The sequence below is a fragment of the Myotis myotis genome, unplaced genomic scaffold (assembly GCF_014108235.1).
Source record: "Myotis myotis isolate mMyoMyo1 unplaced genomic scaffold, mMyoMyo1.p scaffold_m19_p_1, whole genome shotgun sequence".
Classification (NCBI taxonomy): Eukaryota; Metazoa; Chordata; class Mammalia; order Chiroptera; family Vespertilionidae; genus Myotis; species Myotis myotis.
In genome coordinates, this window is record NW_023416313.1 from 201,955,077 (window position 1) to 201,977,465 (window position 22,389).

The 22,389-nt window shown below is 48.1% G+C and overlaps 1 protein-coding gene across 10 annotated transcripts in view; it reads left to right on the forward strand.

Moving 5' to 3' along the window:
• The window catches only part of RGS6 (regulator of G protein signaling 6), a 487,886-nt gene that overhangs the window by 442,306 nt on the left and 23,191 nt on the right, over nt 1–22,389 (forward strand). For 5 of the 10 annotated variants that reach the window (XM_036311823.1, XM_036311859.1, XM_036311830.1 and 2 more), the window contains exons 16-17: nt 15,645–15,734; nt 19,148–19,201. In XM_036311823.1, the coding sequence (XP_036167716.1) occupies nt 15,645–15,734; nt 19,148–19,201 (144 nt within the window). Of the gene's footprint in view, nt 1–15,644; nt 15,735–19,147; nt 19,202–19,328; nt 20,374–22,389 lie in introns of those variants that run through there. The other 5 variants (XM_036311896.1, XM_036311905.1, XM_036311885.1 and 2 more) reach the window with 4 other exon arrangements.

Here is a 22,389-nt window from a genome sequence, read left to right on the forward strand (position 1 = left end):
TTGACCACAGGCAACACAACTGCAGAAAGTAAAACCACAGGTAAGGGTGAGGGGTGGGGGCCAACTGGAATGTCTGCGGGAGGACAAATGACTCAGATGCTCTGCGGGATCCACAGGTGAGCGAAGTGAAGAGAGTTGAGGAGATAAAACCTTAGCCCTGTCACTGGCTGTAGGAAGGAAGGAGGAAATAGAAGTTAGGGGCCAGGAAATAAGAAATTGACTTAATGCTTATTGTTAGAAACGGTGGCTCCCAGCCCTCCCTGGCAGTTTGGGATGATGTCTGTGGCTTCTGTTTCTTTCCCAGCCTCACCACCTCGCCACCATCTGTGCCCTAGTGAGGGTACAGGGGTAGGAGCCCCCCCGGGCTTCCTGGCACCTCACCCATTGGTGAAATTACTTGTCATTTTCCCCCACTAGCCTGTCATCACCTGGAGGGCAGGGCCTTTTTGTCGTTCTTTGTGGTACCTTACCACATTGCACAGGGCTGGAATAGAGAGGTGCTCCCCAAACCACAGACAGTAGCACCCCCAGACCCGCAGCTTCCCTTTCCGCAGTTTCAGTTACCTACAGTCAACCATGGTCCTAAAATATTAAATAGAAAATTCCAGAAATAAACAACTCCTATGTTTTCAATTGTGTGCTGTTCTGAGAAACAGGATGAAATCTCGTGCCATTCTGCTCCATCCCATGCAGGACGTGATTCGTCCCTTTGTTCAGCACATGCACACGTCAGAGATCCCCATTCATTAGTCACTGAGCCGCTGCCCTCAGTTATCAGGACAACTTGCGTGGTTTCACAGAGCTTGTGTTCAAGTCACCCTTATTTTCCTTAATAATGGCCCCTTAATAATGGCCAGCAGTAGTGATGTTGGCAGTTCAGATTTGCCACAGAGAAATCGCAAAGTGCTTCCTTTAAGTAAAAAGGTAAAAGTTCTCCACTTAATAAAAAAAAGAAAGGAAAGAAAAAACATCATATGCTGTGGTTGCTAAGAACTAAGGTAAGAATGAAACTTCTATCCGTGAAATTGTGAAGGAAAAAGAAATTCGTGTTCATTTTGCTGTCGCACCTCAAGCTGCAAAATGCGTGATAAGTGCTTAGTTGAGACGGAACAGGCACCAAGCTTGTGGGTGGAAGACATGAACAGAAGGTGTGTGGATGGCAACGTGTTGCGCCCGAAAGCGTGAGTCTCTACGAATACTTCAGCACGGGACCCCCTGAAACAAGTGACACGGAGCCATTTACTGCAAGGAAGGGATGGGCACACAAATTCAGGAATAGGTTTGGACTGAAAAGCACAAAAATTACCGGAGAGGCTGCGTCTGCGGGCGAAGAAGCTGCCGCCACATTTCCAATAGAGCTGAAGAAGTTGACTGGGGTTTCTTACTCTCCATGGTTTCAGGCATCCACTAGGGGTCTTGGAACGTATGCCCTCCAGGGGGTGACGGTGCTATCAAATTCAGGAATCTCAGAGGCACCGATGCGAATAATGCCATGAAAGCACAACCAGTGTCCCTGGTCATCCAGATTTGCCTGGTTGTTTGCTTAGAACTTCAGGATGGGAACACCCACCAACCTCAACACTTTAACCTTCTTTTCTTCCACCCTGGCCATGAACTCCACTGAATGCTTGTGCCAGGGAGATTTTGTTCTGTGTCTTTGCATGGAGTCCCAGTCCCTCACACCCTTTGCAGCTTCAAAGCAAAATATTTGTCATGAAAAATATTTTTTTCAGATAGATTTGTGTATGTGTATGTACTAGTATGTAGGCTCCTAAGCAAATACTGATCTGTCCTGATGAGGGAAGGGATGGAGACCCCCCCTTAAAAGCTAAAGCACAAAGCTCAACCCTTCGTGATCCCTGAAATATTAGAAAAGGGATGCTGGTCGGAACTATGGTGCACTGAGCCTTGGTGTTATCTCTCTGAGCATGACATTAGGAAGGATTTATTTGAATGTTTTATGATGACACTTGTAAATGTTGGAACGTGGAAAGAGCAGAGCAACAAATCTTTATGGACCCTCTTCCAGCCTCAGCATCAATACAAGCCTGACCTCATTCTCTCTGTGTGCCCCTTTACTTTTTTCAGCCACCACTGGGTTATTTTAAAGCAATTTTAAAATTATATATATTCACATATATATAAACCAAGACATTATATAATTTTATTGTAAATACTTAGGTATGTATCCCTAAGAGAAACTGACCCTTTTGTTTAATTACCACAATACCATTATCGCATCTCAACAAATTAGCAATAATCTTTTAATATCATCAAGCGTCAGGCAAGTGTTCACCTTTCTAATAGTTCCATGAGTGCCTTTTCTTCACCCAGATTTAAAATCAGAATCCAAACAAGGGCCACACATCCCAGTAGATTGTGTGGCCTGAGTTCTACATGCCTCAGTCTATAGGTTTCTTCTGCATCCCCCTCCTCTCCCTGCCACCTCAAAATTTATTTGATGAAGAAACTGGATTCTTTGTCCTGTAGAGATTCCCACAGTCTGGGTTTTTTTCTGATTGCAGCTCCGTGGTGCTATGTAGCATGTTCTTCTACCATCTGTATCTCCTATAAATTGGTAGTTTTATTTGGATATTTAATCATATTTACGTTTGATTTTTGTGGGCAACACTACTCAGGTTGTACTGTGCCAGTTGTCTCTCTTTTTGTGGTATTAGCAGCCACTGGAGTTTATTGCTTATGTCCACTAGTTAATGAGAGATTGTAAAATGGTAGTGTCCTAATCCTATCACTCTTTCTTCTCTTATTAGCTGAAATACAAATAGTCAAATACCCCTATTATTTGATTACCCGGTAATATAGGAAAGAAAAGATAAATGTTTGATTCTTTCCCTTTACTTGCCAGTTATCAAAATAATGAGTGGTTTACTATCATTGACCAGTGGTGGCCAATTAGGATTTCTTGGTGTGGTTTAATCCATTTTGTTTATTGTTATTGATGGTTGAATCGTGCCATCTCTGGCCAGTTGGCTCCTTCTCATGACTCCAGTAGTCTGATATCATCCAAATAACAAGGAAGCAAAGATACTCCAGGGCTGCCCCAGACCTGGAACCAGCCATTCCTCCAAAGATTCCTGGTTTCTCTTAGAGCAGTGGTTCTCAACCTTCTGGCCCTTCAAATACAGTTCCTCCTGTTGTGACCCAACCATAAAATTATTTTCATTACTACTTCATAACTGTAATGTTGCTACTGTTATGAATCGTAATGTAAATATCTGATATGCAGGATGGTCTTAGGCAGCCCCTGTAAAAGGGTCGTTCAACTGCCAAAGGGGTCATGACCCACAGGTTGAGAACCGCTGTCTTAGAGGGAAATGGTCTTTAGGGACCATAACCTGAGCACTTGGGGATGCTCATTGTTCCTGAGTTGATCATTGCTTCTGGGCCTCTTCTGTGGACAGAGCTAGGAAATACGTGGTGGTTGTTGGTGATAAAAATACATTCTGTGTTCATACTGATACTTCCTATTCAAAATGAAAACAACAGGGGATTTTAGTTAACCTCTTCTTTCTCACATCTGTGCCTCCTTTCTCTACACTGAGAATCCTGGCTCTCAAGGGTGCCATGGGTGATAGCATTCAGACTTTATGTAATTGCTCATTAGCTTTATCCTGCTTTACCACAGAGCAGACTCGAGATCATAATGCCAACACAAACAGCAACAGCAACAGTATGATTCTCACCTGGTTCTTTCACTGCTGCATAGCTTCCATTGTGTGGAAGCGCCATAGTTTAGTCGATCAGTCCTCTATTCTTGACATTTATGTGGTTTCCAATTCCAGAAGGATTTGATGGGCAGTCTTGGAGAGTTGGCAGGTTGTGCCTTGACAGGTTTCTGAATACACAGCCTTTGTTGGTAGAGTGCGCTGCCGTTTTTCAGCTACCTCCAAATACATTATATCTCATTCTTGAGGAATGCTAGATGTGAGGGTACCCTAAGCATCTCTAAGTTCCTCAGTATCTGTTATGATTGGTCTCCTATGAATTCAAACAAAACACTCTTCCTAAACCAATTTCTGTTTCCAACCTGCTCTCTTTTGTTTGTGTGTTCCCACCATAAATGTACAAATTGCTTCTAACTCGTGCTGTGACCTTGGGCAAGTTACTCAAACTCAGTCTTCCCTTCCTCATCTGTAGGACAGAGAAACTTATGCATGGGGGTAAGAAGGGGATTAGGTGAAATGAAGCATGTCAGCAGTTAAAAGTGTCTGACCTACTGTAGACTATGACAAATATTTACTATTTTATTTTCCTAATGTTGTTAATATTTTTTATACTTTTATATTTAACATGTTTGGTGAAAAAATTCAAATTGCACATAACCTTAACACTCAGAGATAACATCTATTCTAGGGTATTTTCTTCCTCAATTAAAATGTATAGGGTCATTATGCAAATAGGATGATTCTGTAGCCTGCCTTTTACACTGAACCAGGGGTTGGTTAAAATCTAAACTTTTCTGTAAAGGGCCAGGTAGTATAAAGCTCAGCCTTTGTGAGTGATATGGTCTATGTCACTGCTATTCAATTCTGTCATATAAAAGCAACTACGCTCCAACAACATAATGTAAATAATATAAACGAGTGGGCGTGGCTATGTTCCAAAACAACTTTATGGACAGAGTTCAATTTCATACAACTTTTCATGAAGTATTATTCTTCTTTTAATTTTTTTCAGCCATTTAAACAGTAAAATAATTCTTAGCTTGCGGGACATAAAGAAATGAATGAATGGGAGAAAGAAAGAGAGAGAGAGAGAGAGAGAGAGGAAGGAAGGAAGGAAGGAAGGAAGGAAGGAAGGAAGGAAGGGAGGGAGGGAGGGAAGAAGGGAGGGAAGGAGGAAGGGAGGAAGGGAGAGAAAGGAAGAGAGAGAGAGGAAGGAAGGAAGGAAGGAAGGAAGGAAGGAAGGAAGGAAGGAAGGGAAAGGAAGAGAGAGAGAGAGATGAAAAAAAATAGCCAGTGGGTTGGATTTGAGCACCAAGCCATAGTTTCAGATTCCTATGCATGAAAATCATTGAAATGCTTCAAGAAATCTAGAGTGCTAGAGATAGAGGGCTGGGAGTGATTCATCTTCAGTTTATTTGGGAGAGTAGATTAGAGGAGACTTCATTTTGCTGTGGTAACAGTAACCCCGCCACACACCCCACACCCCTACCCTCACCCCCCATCTGCAAAGGTTTCTGCATAGAGTGAACCAAGGAGAAGTCAGCCAGCACCATGGCACTCACACTGCCTTACCCTTCCTGGCCCCCTCTGCTGCCTGCACCGGCTACACAGCTGTGATGCTGACATTCCAGGTAAGGAAAGGCGGTTGAGATCCTTAGCAACCCCTTACCAGCCAGGACTTGCACTCAGTTCTCCCAACTTGCCAGCCAAGGGTCTGCTGTTCAGATCACACTGCCCCTGGGTGGTCAGTGCTGAGGACTTGGCTGTTATTCTGAGAGCTGTAGAAACTGTGGTCCCCAATGTCAAGGAGCAGGCTTTGATTCTACTTCTGCCACATACTTTGTCTAGGATTATACATCGACGTTCTTCCAGCTTGCCCATCTGACAAGTGGGAATGGTGACACCTAAGGCCCGACCTCACCTGGGATCAGGAGCTCTGGGTGGCTTCCTCAGCTGGTCACAATGGTTCTCAGAGCCCGCCCCGCCCCCCACCCCAGTCAGAATGCCGATGGAAGTGTGAGCATGTGCCCTATTATTAGGGGTCAGTAGTCAGATGAAGGCCCGGCCAGATTTATGGATCCATTTGAAATGGGGACTGGGGCAGGGTGCAGGCTCTCGCTGAGGATTCGGTTTTCATTTGACCACATGCATTGTTATAGCAAAGTTAATTGCCTGTGTTTGCTTCCTGTGGAAATATTTCACAAGCTACCCTGTCAGCAGGAGCCCAGCATTTGCACTTGTGTTTTGCTGATCCATTTGGCTTTTTTGAAAATTTGGGCCAAGACCAAATCTTCCATAAAGGTCTGTGGGCTGTGACCATAGCCCTCAGCTGTTTGCTGTGTTGTTCCAATTTCACAGATCTAGCCTTGTGAGAGGAGAAAAAAAGGAAAAATGGGCCATGATTTTTTTTTTTTTAAAGGACTCAGTTCTTTATGTCGGGGGTTGAAATCTCTATTTCCAGCCGTGGGGCCTCAGAGGACCGCATTGCCACCCATTTGCTATGTTCTCAGGCAAGGACCTTCACTTTGTGCCTTAGTTTCCTCATCTGTACAATGAGGGTGGTGTCTTCTCTTCAACCCTCTAAGGATTTTTGAGGAATCAGATGAGCCAATAGCCCTGAAAATTATATAAGTAAAAAGTGCTACATATGCATACATGTGTGCTCACAAACCTTAATGTCTCTTGCATTCCCTGGGGCCTCCTAATTCCAACCTGGATCAAAAAAGAGTTCTCCCAAGAAGATGCCTGCTCTTGAAAGGAGTTCTTGGCGGGGGGGGGGGGGGGGGGGGGGGGGGGGCGGGGAGGGGGGAATGCTGAAAAAAATATATAGGAGCCATATTTGTGGGGCCTAGATGGTCATCCTAAGAAATATGAATTTTTTCTCCCTGAGGACAGTAGGAAAGCTTTGAAGGCTTTGAGCTACAAGAGGGGGAAGCAGATGGTGGTGGGCAGAGTGAGCTAGAGCCAAGCGACATCTCAATCTCGGGGCGTGCGGTCCACAGCTTTGCTGGCATGTTTTGGAGGACAGACTGAAACCACAGGAAGCACCAAGAACCTAAGGCTTCCTTAGGGCATTTGCCTCTTCCCAGAGCCTCCACAGACTGCAGGAGGGAGATGAGAGGCCACTGGCTGGTGCAGTGTCTGCCTCGCTTGAATTTTTAAAGTCTCAGAACATCCAATGATGTTCCAAGGACTGTGTCACTGGGTCTGCTCAATTCGTCTCTCACCCCATCCATCCATTTCATGAACATCCACTCTCCCATTGAAGCTGGGAGACCTTGACCTGTGGGCTATAGAATTCTATACTGAGGGAACTGCAAAGGAATTAGAAGGCCCCAGTGGCTCTTTGCCATTAGGCAGAGCTTGTCTAAAAGTACATCATTCTTTACAAACAAAACAGAGCAGGCCTAAGAAAACACTTCATTGATATTGGATTGGATTGGATTGGATTGGATTGGATTGGATTGGATTGGATTGGAAATCTGTTCATCAAATGGATTGACAGTTGAATGGGGTGGACCAACTCTGCCCATTGGCTTTGTTCCCTGCAGGTTCTCTCATAGGCTTCCTAGTTGTCCAAGCCCCACTATTTTCCTGACCTATGGTATCTGCTGAGATGCCCACCTCGCCCTGAATCCACAGTGTCTGAGCCTCCAGCACCTCTAGATATAAAAGTTCTTTGATGGGAGTAGGCATTTGGTCTTGTCTTCTTTTCCTTTTATAAGTCCCTACAACACCGAAGTAATGCTCTGTACATAGTTAGGTTTAAAAAAATTTTTTTCTTGACAACTCAGCCCAGAATTATAGCACTCTCAGCTGTACCTATCATTTTAGAGAGGGGGGGGGGGCAATTTGTCCCTTGGCTTTTCACTTTTTAAAAAAATATATATTGTTGCTTTAACTTTTTTTTAAATATATTTTTATTGATTTCAGAGAGGAAGGGCGAAGGAGAGAGAGATAGAAACATCAATGATGAAAGAGAATCATTGATCAGCTGCTTCCTGTGTGCCCTACACTGGAGATCAAGCCCACAACCCGGGCATGTGCCCTTGACCAGAATCAAACCCAGGACCTTTCAGTCCGTAGGCCAATGCTCTATCCACTGAGCCAAGCCAGCTAGGGCTTGACTTTTCACTTTGAAAAAGCTTGTCAAATAACCTTAGGGGACATATACAGTAGGTGATCAATACTAGGTTAATTAAATGTCTCCAATATGCCAATGCAGCAAAATTTGGAATCCCCATGTAAGGTACAGGTGTTCTAGGCTCTTGGAATATACTATACATAGGAGGGTTCCTTCCCTTAAGCAGACTTCAATCTAAGTTACCAAAACTCTACTTGGCCATCATCTGTGCATGAAAAGATCAAAAAGCCATCTCAAAGCCAAAATGAGGTCAGGATAATGCAAGAGCTGAAAAACACACCCTGAAGTCTACACCCATCTTGAACAGACAAGAAGCCTTTAGTCAAAAGTCTTTATGATTACCTAACCTTAGATATTTAAAAGCAAGTTGATTAAGGAATGCAAGGCTTCTAACATTTGATTGTTTAAACACCAGAGCCTGAAGGAGCACATGTTTATGTTCACCATCAATGCCTCAGAAATCCAAGTCTCCTGGCCTGGCGGAAGCTGTTCGTCCGTGCCCCAGTGGCGGAGGTGGTGGCATTGTGTGCCAGTATCACAAGACTCACCAAGTTTCCTGATATTAATCCTCGATTGGAGGGCATTTCCTGATAGACTTCCCATGCCAGACATAGTTTAACAAAGAACGCCACGGCTCTGCTTGCTCCAGGAGTTACTCATTTCGTCCTGTGGGTGGTTTTATTTCAGGGAGATGAACCACAGAGGGTGGGATGCATTTTGAAAAGAACAAATCAGTTGTTTGTGGTCGGGTTCTGTTTATTACCACACAGACTAGTAGTTCCTGGAGAGAAGGCATCAGAAAACTAAATTGCAAAGTGTTTTTGTTGAGGCTTCAGAGCATATATTTCTTGCACCAAGCCCCATGACCTTGAAGAGGAAAAGGAAAACAGCTAGGTTAATGCCCCTGATATTTGGGCAGCTAAAAGGCAATATGCAAAGCTAACTTTGAAGCTACTCTTATCTAAGCATGGGGACTGAACAGCATCAATAGGCTGTGCCCTTTGGCCAGTTAAATTAAACATGTTTATCCAGATGCTTTGCAGGGTAGAGGCAAATGATAATTTACTCTTACACCCTCTTATGACTTGAATGCTGCATTATGTGGAAAAGGTCCTCTGAGGCCCTGCTTAGAAGGACAAAGAAATTCAAATGGGGGCTTCTTATTTAAGATCCACATGATCCTAGGATGGTCATCCAAAGCTGCATCCATGAGGACAAGAAGCTACTGTCTTTGACCCAAGTGGGTGTCCATATTGCCGTGATGCCTCTCCTGTGTTTATTAAGCAGATGTGTCCTCTCCACCACTGTGCAGTCCCGCCCTCTGTCCTCCTGTAGGACCTATGTTGGAAAAGATGTTAATTTTCCTGAGGCTTTGGCTAACCATGCCTAAGGTCTGAAGACCTTTCGTTTAAGAGGTTCAAGAGCCTCTTGAAAGGAGATCTCCTGGGTAACTTTTTTTTTTTTTAAATATATTTTATTGATTTTTTACAGAGAGGAAGGGAGAGAGATAGAGAGTTAGAAACATCGATGAGAGAGAAACATCGACCAGCTGCCTCCTGCACATCTCCTACTGGGGATATGCCCGCAACCCAGGTACATGCCCTTGACCGGAATCGAACCTGGGACCCTTCAGTCCGCAGGCCGACGCTCTATCCGCTGAGCCAAACCAGTTTCGGCCTGGGTAACTTTTTTGATACAGACTTGATGCTTATGACTTCCCAAGGGCCCCAGAGCTTTGCCAGGTTGGGCACCTTCCTCTGGTATGAAAGACAAGTTGTACACAACCTGTGAGGTGAGACACCAGAGCCTGTGTCACCCTGGATGACCTATCCCTTACCATCACTAACCATGGTGGTAGCGAATGGTTCCCAAAAGGGAATGGGGAGCAGCGGTCTCCTACTAGGGTGGCTCCGATTAGGACTCGAGAGGAGATCCTTACCATTTCTGCTGGCCCCACATTGAGGACTTTGTCTCAGCCATGCACCACTAACTCCCCTCAAACTCCCGACTCAAGGACAGTGAAAAGCAGCATGTTGCAAGGGAAGAGCTGTGCTTTGCAGTCATACAGTTCTGGGTTCAAATTCTTGGTCTGTACTTGAGCCAGTCACTTAACCTTCTAGAGTTTTCATACCCTCATCTGTAAAACAGGTTGGTTTAAACATAAGCACTGATTCAGAGCAAACAACAACAGCAACTAAAATAATTGGGCTCTGCTCACCTTTCCTCCTCCCCCGGGAACCTTCGGCCTTTCCTCTCATCCCCATCCACTTCTGGCAAGAACAGTCCCGCCATGAAGTCCAGGGATATTTATTACCTTACATGTATATAATTTTTGCGGTGCTTTCACTTATATTTCTTCATTTGCTTGGGTGATAGGGCTGGGAAAAGGCAGAGTCAGGACCTGAATCCAGGCCTTGAACTGCCAGCCCAGTTCCCTTTGCACCACCCCACAGAGCAGCATCACATTCTGCCCCTCAGCCTCACCTTCCTCCAAGGGACTCAGCACGTCCCAGAGTCTGCGTGTCGTTCCAGGAAGCTCGGGGACGGCGGGCAGAGACAGGCACATGCACCTGGGAAAGAAAAGTAGGACACTTGAGACTCACAGGACGGGCTCTCGGCAGCCGTCCCAGAGCTGGGAAATGAGATCTCAGCTGTCTTAGGGACCCACAGCAAAGAGGAAACAGGGTGCTCTGAAGTTCACTGCTCCAGCATGCTTGGGGCCCCAGGCCTCAGGCAACTGTCTGATTGGTCACCTTCCCAACGCTTGTGAGGGTCCCTGTGTTTTGTCTAAAAACAAAGGAGATTTCCAAATGAGGATTGTCCCGGCCAAACATCGACTTGTGGCAGGTGTGGTTTAGAGACAGCCTGCCCTGCTCACTCCCTCCGGCCCCCACATGTGCCATGGGCCCTACTGATGTCAGTTGTTTTTGCTTCCACCTTCGCCTCCCAGGCAGGCCAACCTGCCCCCCTTCCCTATCCCAGGGCCAGGCCCCAGGAGGGAAATGAGGGTGGAGAAGAGAAGCCCCTCTGGGCAGTGTGGCTGAGATGGTCAGTAGACTTGGAGCTCTAGAGCATGTTTCTCAGCCTATGGAGAGCCATCTCACGCTGGAGTGGGTGCCTCCCCCATGTCAGGAAGGCAGGTGTGGCCCCTGGTGGTGCTGCTTTCATAGTCAACTCATCATCTCTTTTTTAGGAAGGGGGGTGCTGGGGGGGCGATAGGGAGGGAGGAAGGGAGGAAGATAGGGAAGGAGGGGAGGAGGGAGGGAGGGGAGAGAAAAAAGGACACAGAGGAAGGGGAGGAGAGAGGGAGAAAAGATAAAACCAGGGAAAGAAGAAGAGGAAAAGTGCAAGCTCCTTTTTCTCTAGCCCCTCGGGAATTCTCTTGGAGGGGATGGCTGGTGTTACCGGTGGCTCTCCTGCTCTTTGCGGATTCTGGATATACATTTCCCTTTAAGACGGTTGTCTGCAGAGCAGGGGAAACAAACCAGAACCCCCCATAAATCAATAGAGGTCACTGCCAAAAGCTTTGTACACTTGCTGTCCCTGGCAGTGATAAACTCATTGCATTTGGGAACTGGCCAAAGACCCTGAGTCCTATCTTAATTCTCATTCCCAGAAAAACCTCAGTACTCCATTCACCCACCCCCTGTTTACTGTCTTTGTGTTTCCAAGACAAAGCTGGCAAGGAGGAAGGAACAGAGCTCCAGAACTGGGTACATCAAAGGCTCCATTGCTTTGCTTGGGGGAGGAGAGGTGGGTGGAGGAGTCCTGGATCTGTAGCCTGTGGGAAAGGAAGGCCCAGTCCAGAGGGGCAAAGGCCCGGCCCTGCAGGGGGCACAGGAGATCTGCAGAGGTTCTTGATTCTGCTTTTCTCCGACCACGCCTTGCATCTGCTTTGACGGGGGAATTTGAGACTGTCCTGGTGATGGCCAGAGACTAGCAACAGGGTTGGCAGAGTAAGATCACCTTATGCAACCCACCTTCAGGAGGCCATGTTCTCCCTCCTGCTTTCTTCCCACACCACCCCCACCTTGGTTCTGGCTGTGATGTTGTCCATGTGACCTGGGGAGGACAACAGTGATGCATAACCACTCCTCTGACCCACATTGACACCACCCCCACCCCCACCCCCAAGAGTAGACCACCATTGTCTGCTTCTCCTTCCTCCTTGCTCTGGTTGACAAATCTCTACAGCTGCAAGACCAAGCTGTCCTACCCTCAATTCCCATTTCTGTCTGCTGAGACCTTCCTACCCTGATGAGGACCCTTCTGGTTGATAGACAACAATTCCCCATATCTGGTCATTCACACCCGTTCACAGCACTCTCTACGTTCACTTCTTTGTAGCCTTTAGCTCAAACGTGTTTCCATATTTACAAAAGCAGAGTGTGACCTTACCAATGGGAATGGGCCCCTGCAAGGAGCCAAACAAAATTAAATAGTGACTTGGGTCTGAGACGACTTAGATAGCAGCCGTCCATGATCTTTGTGCATCAGTCTTGCCTCATAGAATCTTTACAACAGCAGGGACCTCTTCTGACTTTTCAGGCTGTAATCTCAATGCCTGACACAGGGCCTGGCACCTACAAGATGCTCAATAAATAATTGCTGATGTATTTGTGTGATTAAGTGTTTAGGCATCTGCTTTATCCTGCTCTTTTTTAATTCATAAGGTCTTTCTTTCAGTGGACTAGGCTTTTCCTGGCCATGATGAGGCTGAACGAATTAGCTGGAGCGGGGGTGGAATTTGCTGCCAAGGCCAGAAGGGCTGGGCTAGGAGAGGCTTCCCTCCGCCTCTTGGTAATGGGGTATTTTGTGAGACATACTGGGCATTCAGATTCCTCTGAGAAGTCAGAACAAGAGGCAGGGACCTGTTGCTTTGGACAGGGATTTAGAGGAGGTCCAGGAATGACTGACAGGTCTCTTCAGATGAGTCAAGAGCCATCTAGCTATGTTGGCCACACAGAAGTGATGCCTGAGCTGAGGATAAGGAGACAGTGTGAGTCGTTTTTCCTCTGCGTTAACATTTGTACCTAAAATTTTTTAAATCTTTATTGTTGAAAGTATTATGTATGTCCCCCTTTTTACCCCCATTGACCCTTTCTAGCCCAACCCCACCTCCTTCCCCAGGCCTTCACCACCCTATTGCCTGTGTCCATGGGTTATGCATATATGCATGCAAGTTCTTTGATTGATCTCTTACAACCCCCACCTACCCTCTGAGATTTGACAGTCTGTTCCATGCTTCTATGTCTCTGGATCTATTTTGTTCATCAGTTTATTTTGTTCATTAGATTCCACATATGAGTGAGATCATGTGAAACTTGTCGTTCTCTGACTGGCTTATTTCGCTTAGCATAATACTCTCCAGGTCCCTCCATGCTGTCTCAAAGGGTAAGAAAGCGATCCTTCTTTTTTTACTGCTGTACCTAAGAATTAAGTGCTAGGACAATTTAAAGAGACAAAAAATGCAAACAAAGACCATCATGTCCCTCAGTCTGGGCTCTGCGGCCATCAGGACGGACCAAGATGCTCACATATGGGCTTCCCGGGGACTGAGCGTGATCCCCACTCACCTCCCAAGCAGAGAGCAGAAACTGATCAGGTCAGAAACCAAAACTAGTATGGAGCCTGCAAATGTGTTGAACATTAAATTCAAACAAGCATTTCTGTGAACCAAGAAACAATGTAAGTTCCACTAACATTTGACCCTGTGTTGGATGCTATGCATAGATGAGATAAAAACATATTGTTCCCTCGAGGAACTTAAAACTAGAGTGGGCCGGACTTTTGTCTGAAATTTACAGGAAAACAGCGAGGCATGTTCTCACTAAATGTATGAAATCTGAACACATCTGGACTACCAAAGCAGGCTGTGATCCAAGCCACTAGTTAATTCCACTTGGCTCCCTGCAGAGGGCCCATTCCTGTTAATAGAGCTGCACCCTGCCTTTACAAATATGAGGAAGATTGAAGCTGATGCCCAGATAGGTCTGCTTATGGTCCAACTGAAGATGGGCGAAGAGGGATCCACATGGGGCCCAAGGGGTTTCCTGCTCTCTGCTTTCACTTTCCTTTGTGGTGGGTAGGGAGAGGGTCTTGCCCCAGCTTCCTCTGGGTTGTGCCAGCAGTCTGGCCAGGTATCTCTGAAATGTGCCTCCTCCCACCCCTCCCCTGGGAAGAGTTCCGGAGGAAGAGGCGCTTAAGGACCAGTCCAGCACTCAGCTGAGCCGTTTCCTCCCTGCCCAGCTCTCCCTTCTCCCGAGCACTGGAGCTCTGGTCCAGCTTCATAGGGTGAACTATGATGTGCATCTGGGAAGATGCTCCCTTACCAGGCCATCTACCTGACAATCCCACCCACCCACTCTCCTCACAGGTCCTTTCCTGCGACAGCCAGGCTTCCTGTGCGGCTGAGCTATATTCCACTTCAACTGATAACCCTTTTTCAATGGACAAACACCCTCTTTTAATGAACCAGGCTTTCTCTGTCCTTAGTGAGGACAGATCTTTTAGGAAGGGACCAGGAGGCTATGGGATTAGCTGGAAGTCAAGGGTGAAATTTGTTGCCAAAGCCAGAATGTAAATACCTCTAGGAGCCCAGGAGAAGAGAAGGCACCGTGCCACAGCATCTGCCCTCCTGGATATGAGCCTCAGGCCTGGCATACTTGTCCACGTACCCCATGATCTGCTTCCAAGGGCACCCTTCCAGGATGAGCTGGTGGCCTGGACATGCACAACCGATCCAATTGTATCGTTGCATGTGGAGTTCTTTTTTAATTAAACTTTTTATTTTGAGATGTATCTGGATTCCAGTGCAGTTGAAAGAAATAATACAACCCGGCTGGTGTTGCTCAGTGGTTGAGCATTGAAGAATGAACCAGAAGATCACAGCTGGATTCCTGGTCAGGGCGCATGCTGGTTGCAGGCTGGATCCCCAGTAGGGGGCGTGCAGGAGGCAGCCTATTAACGATTCTCTCTCATCATTGATGTTTCTATCTCTCTCTCCCTCTCCCTTCCTCTCTGAAATCAATATATATATATATATATATATATATATATATATATATATATATATATATTAAGAAATAATACGGAGATATACCAGTTATCCAGTTTCCCCTAACAGTAACACGTACAAAACTGTAGTACAAAACTGATATCACGTCATAGCCATGATATCAACATTGCTACATCCACTGAGTTTATCAGATTTCCTAATTTTACTGGTACTCATGTGTAATGTGTGTGTTTAGCTCTGTACAGTTCTATCACATGTGTAAGACGTGCTGAGATACAGAGCTAGTCCATCACCACAGAATCCTTCTATTGTCTTCTAATCACACCTCCCTTCCCTCTCCCATCTCTAATCTCTGGCAACCACTAATCTGTCATCTGTTTCTATAACTTCTCACTCCAAGAATGCTACCTCAGGGGAGTCCTATGGTGCGTAGCCTTCTGGGGCTTTTTCACTCACTGTAATTCCCTGAGGTTCAACCAAGTGGTTGAATGTGTCAATAGTTTGTCCCTTCTCGTTGCTCTGCCTGTGGTTTAATCATTAAGCAATACTGCGTCCTCACATGGCACCAAGAACACGATCCTCAAAGGCCTTTTATTCCAAGAGATAAGATATGTTTTCTTTGGTGTTTCTGGGTGGGACAAAAGCACAAAACAAGCACGGTGCAAGTTTTCCTAGGTGCACACAAGCTTACCTCGCTTCGTTCATTTCTCTCCTGAAATGGTGGCTGGTTGGGTGGTAATTCCCTTTAGTATTGGCTGACAGTTCCTTCTGTGTCTTCTGCCTCCTTCCCTCCCAGGAGCACATCTACAAGCTGATGAAGAGTGACAGCTATGCCCGCTTCCTCCGGTCAAATGCTTACCAGGACTTGCTGCTGGCCAAGAAGAAGGTATCTTTGGAAAGGGCAGGCTTGCCTTTCTTAGCACTATTGATCCTTGCCTGCTGCTTGCTGCTGGTGTGAAATGAGAATATCATCCCTTGGGTTTTATTTACCTTTTCTTTTCTTCTTTCCCTTCTCTCTCTGCTCCCGCTCCAATGGAAGACAGTTAGGATTGTCACCACCCCCAGGCCCATGGTGTGGCATCCTGTCTCCATGTGCTCATTACCTCCTTCTGCGTGCCGTGCCCACAGCAGGGAGTGTGACCACAGTGGCTCAGGACAGGAGTACCGGGCCGGCAGGACACCAGGGAACCCCTTAGGAAATCAGAGAGAGCCCCTCACTAGGAAGTCCAGCCCCCGCCCCACAGGTGTCTCTCCCTCACCAGCTCAGAGACGGAGAGAAAACCTTGTAGGTTTCAAAGGGGCCATCTGGCACCTGAAGTCATTGCTGGGATTCTTCCCTCCTTGACACCCGCTTCCTCTCCCTCATCCGCCCACAGTGTTTGTGTTTTCTCTTAACCAAGAAGTAGCGGAATCCTAGCTCCTTCTCCCTCCTCCACTGAGAATTATGGCATGTTCCCGGCAGCCCTTAGCACCTGGATTTGGGGACCCAGGGACCTTCAGCATGCAGGTGGTGAGGGGTGACCGAAGCAGGGATGAACCCATCTGGGTTCCTGGGAGGAGGGAAGGAAGAGTCGAGAGGGGCCTGGGGCCTTAGAAGGGGGAGGCTGAAAAAGCGGTTCATGATTCCTGCACATCCTCTGCACTTTCCAGCTCTGATCTGAGGCCCGCGTGTGGCTCAGTGTGGCTCTCCTTGCACCCAATTCCACGACTTCCATGCCATGCGCCTTAAGGAATATAAGCATCGTCATCCTTTCTTCTCCGCTCCCAGCCTTCCGACCCCAGGCCCTCAGCACGTGGTGTCCATCGCCACACTCTGTGGGCTGCCTCTGGGTCACGTAGCCTTTCTCCCTCCGTGTTCTGTCCACCTCCTGTGCCAGGGTCCTGTCTGCATATCTGGTTGGTACCACATAACTCTAGAGTCTCCATGAGCATATGTATTCTGCTCTCCTGCCCTTAGGCGGCCCTGAGGACACCCCTGATAGTCTGGGGAACAGTAAAGGAACCTGAAATAGCCAGATCGTCAGAAACCCAGCTTCTTGGTGGCCTCACCTCTTCAGCAGGGGCCTCTCAGGTGTCACTCCTGTGATGGAGAATGTGAATCTTGGCCTCTTGCCGGTTCCCTGCAAGAGGCGGGAGGAGGAGCGGCTGATGCTCCGACAAAGGTCTGATGCCCATTTTTTTCAAGGAAGGTTATGGAGACTTTGGGTGTCTCCAGCCCAGATCTCACGGGAGAATGTCCAAGTAAGTGTTTTCTTGTTTCTGTGGCTCAAGACCCAGAACTGATCACAATTTGGGGAAATCCCGAGGCTCTGTGGGCTGAGCTGCCTGGGCCCATCTATACGCCCAGCAGCAGCGAGAGGCCGTTCCGTCTCCTGTGGGTCTGAGCACAAAGAGAAAACGCAGCCCAGCTCTGGGCAGGGCTGGCATGCCTGTGCCTGCAGATCCTTCCGTAGAGGAGACTTCACCGAGGAGGAACCCAGGGCCTCCCTGTGAAATGTTGCCAGTGAAATTCATTGGGAGTATCCGCCCAACCCCCAAATTAAGGGCCATTCTTGTGACAGAAAGCCCTCCCAGATGCTGACACCCTGTCAATAGCTAGGGGTTAATTGTTTCCAAAAACAGTGACAAAACTTGCCTTTCCCCCCACTTCGCCCGAGAGTCTCCAGGCGTGGACTGGATTTGTGACTCGGCACTTCCAGGTAGGCCTAGAATCTTCGGATTTCAGGGATGGGCTTATAACTGTCCAGGTCACACCTGCTAAGAGAGGGGATATGAATGGGCCTCACTTTTCTGCTGAGAAAGGTCTGGAGACACAGCCTTCATCCCTGGCTCACCTTCTGTGCTAAGTATGGAAGATAAGGTTAGTCACTTTGATGTACCAAGTTCCCACGGGGCGAGTGAGCTGGGTTTTGACGGTTCCTCCAAGACAATTAAGTACCAGGATCCTGGGAGGGGAGAGGCCGTGCGAGGCAGAGGAACCCGACTGAGCCCACCAAGGGCTCCCCTCTGCCAGCAGCACCTCGGTGGCCAGAGCCCAGGGATGACAGGCACAGGTCACTGGCTGCAGGGCCTGGACCGGCCTGACTCGGCCAACTGTGTGCCCTGGGCTGCCCATTGTACTGAAGCTGAGTTCTGCCTTCCCTAGAGCGGACACTTGGTGTGGCACTCAGGGCCAAGTGGGGAAACTTCGGTCCCTTTGCCAGGAGAAAGACCAGCCTGGCTCTGAGTGCTGGGTCCTTATGTCATGTTTTCCTTCTACAACGCCCTGTCTGTCTCTGGGCAGCCAGCCGAGGGGAGAGGGACATGACTGCCAAGGGAGCCCTCTGACCTGTCCACATGGGCCGGTGGCTGCTCTTGGCCAGCCCCCTCTGCGCCCGGCACATGCTGCAACCCACAGACCCAAGGCTGCTTCTTCAGCTCCCTCATTCCCATTATTTGCTGTGTGTGTGTGTGTGTGTGTGTGTGTGTGTGTGTGTGTGTCCATGTGAGCGGGTCTTCTCTCCAAATTTCCCAGTCTTGAGCTCTAGGCCCTGGGACAGGGCTCTAGGATAAACTAGTAGGTCTCAGGGGTATAATTCTCTCCCCAAACTCCTTGAACAAGCAGAAAACCTGGGGAGTCAGTTGCACACCACACCTGTCTCCTCCTCTGCTAGTAGTGAGCGCCTAGCCCTAGGGCGTGCCCATGGGCTTTGCCTCTTCTTGCCCCAGTTGGGGGCCCCTCAGCTAAGAGTTCCCTAGAAAAGTCCTGCCCCTCCTGCAGCCAACTGTGAGTAAACCTCGGGAGGGGTCACCTGCCTGGGTACTGAGAGCATTTTCTTTCCAGAACCTTCCTCCGAAGTCCAAGTCCCTTTGCAAAGGACATGGGTAGACCCTCCTTACTCTAAGGACCCAGAATCAGAGCCATTGGGGGGCCATGAAGGAGTCACTGAAGGTAGCAAACTTTCTAGCTGCATCTGGGCAGGAAAATCTCAGAGAAAAGTCATAACCCAGACCCTCAGCCACTTCTTGACGTCCCATCAGCACACCCTGAGGGCCCCCAGGACGTTTAATGAGCCCTGGAGGCGCACACACCTTCCCCTCGCTGCTCCAAGGAGCAGCATCTCCCGGGGCTTCTGTTTCCTGTCTGCCCCACTGACCCTCGCATACAGCGCTGGCTGCTTCTCTCCTCCCGTTTCTGCGCCCTGTTTTGCTTTTCTGTCCATTTGCTGCCGCTGTGCTGTTTGGAAACCACGTGTAAGCTGAAGATTTTTTTCCCCTGTATTTTTCTCCCTACCTTTTTTTTGTTTGTTTTTCCTAAAGCCAGAAAGTGAGCAAGGTCGTAGAACTTCCTTAGAAAAGTTCACTCGCAGTGTGGTAAGTGCAGCTGGTTCTCTTCCCTCACGTGCCTTTGGTTTTCTCAGTTCTTTTATGTTGCCCTTCCCCCTGGGGTGGGAGGGCGTCCAGTGCTTTCCCCCTCAACACATCCCTTTTCTTTTGCAAGTGTCTGCAGCTTCACTTCTAGGGATGGATTTGCAAAAGACCAAGCGGCTCCCTCTGCAGAAGGTGCACACCCGACCGCCAGCCTCGAGCTTCGCCTCTGACCTTCCGTGCAGGGCTCCGAGGAGAGAGGACCCGCCCGCCGCCCTGGGGGCTGTGCGGTTTGTGCATCTTCTGCAGCAGCCCAGGGAGAAGGCCATCGAACTGTCTCACGAAATAAATTGGCTCGGAACCGTAGCTCATCTATAAAAAACATTCCAAATTTCCCTCTGTGAACGCCGGCCGGCCCGTGGGAGCGGGCCGCGAGCTGCTGCTGCTGCTGTGTAGGCGGCTTTCGCGTGGGCAGGAGGTGGCCGTGCTGCATGGTCTAGCTGGCGTGTGTTAGTGGCCTCTGCATGACTTACTGTCCTCGTCGGCCTCATGTGCGTAGCGTGACAGGGAGAAGAGGGCAGGTGGCCCTAGGGAGGAGGGGGAAGCAGGTCCCTGTTCTGTCCCTGTACTCCCAGGGGCAAGGCCTTGAGGGAGTCATGATGGGCTGCGGGTTCACCAGCCCCGTAGGGAAGTGGCCTTACCCCATGCGCACTGAGTTTAGATGAGGTAGAGATTGGTGCGGGGGCACACAGGAGACCCCACGGTAACAGGTGAGAGTGCAGAATGAATAGTCTTCCCATGGTGCACAGCGGAGATTCGGTTCTACGGTCTATAGGACAGCACAGACCCATCTCTCCTTTCCATGCCGTTCTCTGTAAGATCTGGGCACAGGGCTTGGTGCGCAGAATTCAATCCCACTCATTCACTTCCTTGTCATTCACTTACAAGCTGCTGAGTGCCTGGGCCCAGCCTGCACTGTTCATATCAAACTAGAGGGAACTAACATGGCAGCCGGGAGCAGGGATCCCAGGAATAGAACTGGCCTCTCTTCTCTTCCCAAGGGTAGAACCCTCTGATGCCCACTTGTCTTTTTCCCCCTCCGTTGAAGAGAGAAGTCCTTGTAAAACCTGACTACTGCGTGATTAGCATCTTTATTTTATCCTTTTAGCATAAAATCTAAGAATTCTGGGTTGAAAGCAACCTAGTTGTTTACCTAGGTCAGTGATGGCGAACTTATGACACGCGTGTCAGAGGTGACACGCGAACTCATTTTTTTGGTTGATTTTTCTTTGTTATATGGCATTTAAATATATAAAATAAATATAAAAAATATAAGTCTTTGTTTTACTATGGTTGCAAATATCAAAAAATTTCTATATGTGACATGGCACCAGAGTTAAGTTAGGGTTTTTCAAAATGCTGACACGCCAAGCTCAAAAGGTTCGCCATCACTGGCCTAGGTGAAACTTGATGCACTTTAGCTGAATTTAAACGTCATTTTGAATTTGCTAGATGTAAACATCATAGTGGCCCTAGTAGGTGACAATTAAAATATGGGTGCTCATCTTTTCTCTTCTTTGGCCTCCCTCTCTATGGCCTTTCCTCCTGAAAAGTCAGAACTTGCAGAATGTGAGGCCTGCTTGTCCCCTGTCGGTCTTCATGGCTGGCTTGCCACGGCCATGTGATTTCACACCCCAAGGCCCTAGCCAGTCTGGCTCAGTGGATAGAGTATCGGTCTGCGGACCAAAGGGTCCCGGGTTGGATTCCGGTCAAGGACACGTACCTTGGTTGCAGGCTCCTCCCCAGCCCCGGCCCTGGTCCGGGCTCATGCAGGAGGCAACCAATCGATGTGTTTCTCTCACATCGATATTTCTCTTTGTCTTTCCCTCTCTCTTCCACTCTCCCTAAAAATCAATGGGAAAATATCCTCGGGTGAGGATTAATGGGGGGGGGGGGGGGGGAAGGTGCCACAGGCTATCTAAGGCGAGGCCTGATAGAGAGCGGTAGGGACCTATTCCTCTCCATCTCTTTTGAGGCCAGGATGTGTGGACAGAGGTACTTAGGGATTTTGTGGACAGGCCCTGCGTGTACTAGAAGGCAACTTGGTCTGTCAGTGGAGACTGGGAAGGCAGAACTCCCAGAGCTCCATGGAGGCCCTCCAGGTGGGCCGCAGGAGCCAAGGGTGTGAGAGAGGAAGACAGGTATTAAGATGAGACATCCAAAGATCTCCAGGCTGCTTTGCATGAGAAGTGGGTAACAGGAAAGGTGAGAATGATCTTGCTGAAGCTCTGGGAAGAGCATTTATCGATGTCCCTTCATCCCAGAAGTGGTGTTGGTTCAGTGGTCCTCCAAGGTCTGTTAACGAAGCATTTGGAATGAGAAAGCACCAGACACCTTCCCAGCGTCTGGAGTGTGCACAGGGGAGATTTTATAGAGGTGTTTTCAGGGCCGACTGAAGGAGAAGAATTCCCAAGCTCTTGAAATTTTTAGCAGCTATATGATAAAAGGCCCAAACTTAAAAAAAAAAAAAATTCCTAAATTTCCTGCTGTTCTTTTATGAAGACTTTAGTGGGTGGAGCGTCCTGGTGTTTTGGTTCCAGTGGTGGAAATGGAGATGGATTTGCACTGATTCATCCATGCTCCTTGTGCTCTTGGGATGACACCTCATCCCCATGAGAGGCGCTGAGTTTGAGGGAACAGCCCATGGCCATAGAACAATGGTTCTCAACCTTCTGGCCCTTTAAATACAGTTCCTCATGTTGTGACCCAACCATAAAATTATTTTCGTTGCTACTTCATAACTGTAATGTTGCTACTGTTATGAATCGTAATGTAAATATCTGATATGCAGGATGGTCTTAGGCGACCCCTGTGAAAGGGTCGTTCGACCGCCAAAGGGATCGCGACCCACAGGTTGAGAACCACTGCCATAGAACAATGGCAACTCTCAGGGTATTTGAGGCTGGATCCCAAGAACTTGGTCTCAACCCAGGGTTCTAATCAGCCAATATGCCTGTGCTTGATTTCTATAAAAGGAGGTCAACCTGAATATTTCATCTGCTAGATACTGTGCAGTATAAAACTCAACAAAAGGCTAGTTCAGTAGCATTGTCACGGTGCTGGGAAAGATGTGTGGAAAGACCATCCATGTCCTGGGGCTAATAATGGGAAAATGAAGGCGTGAAGCTGGGCAG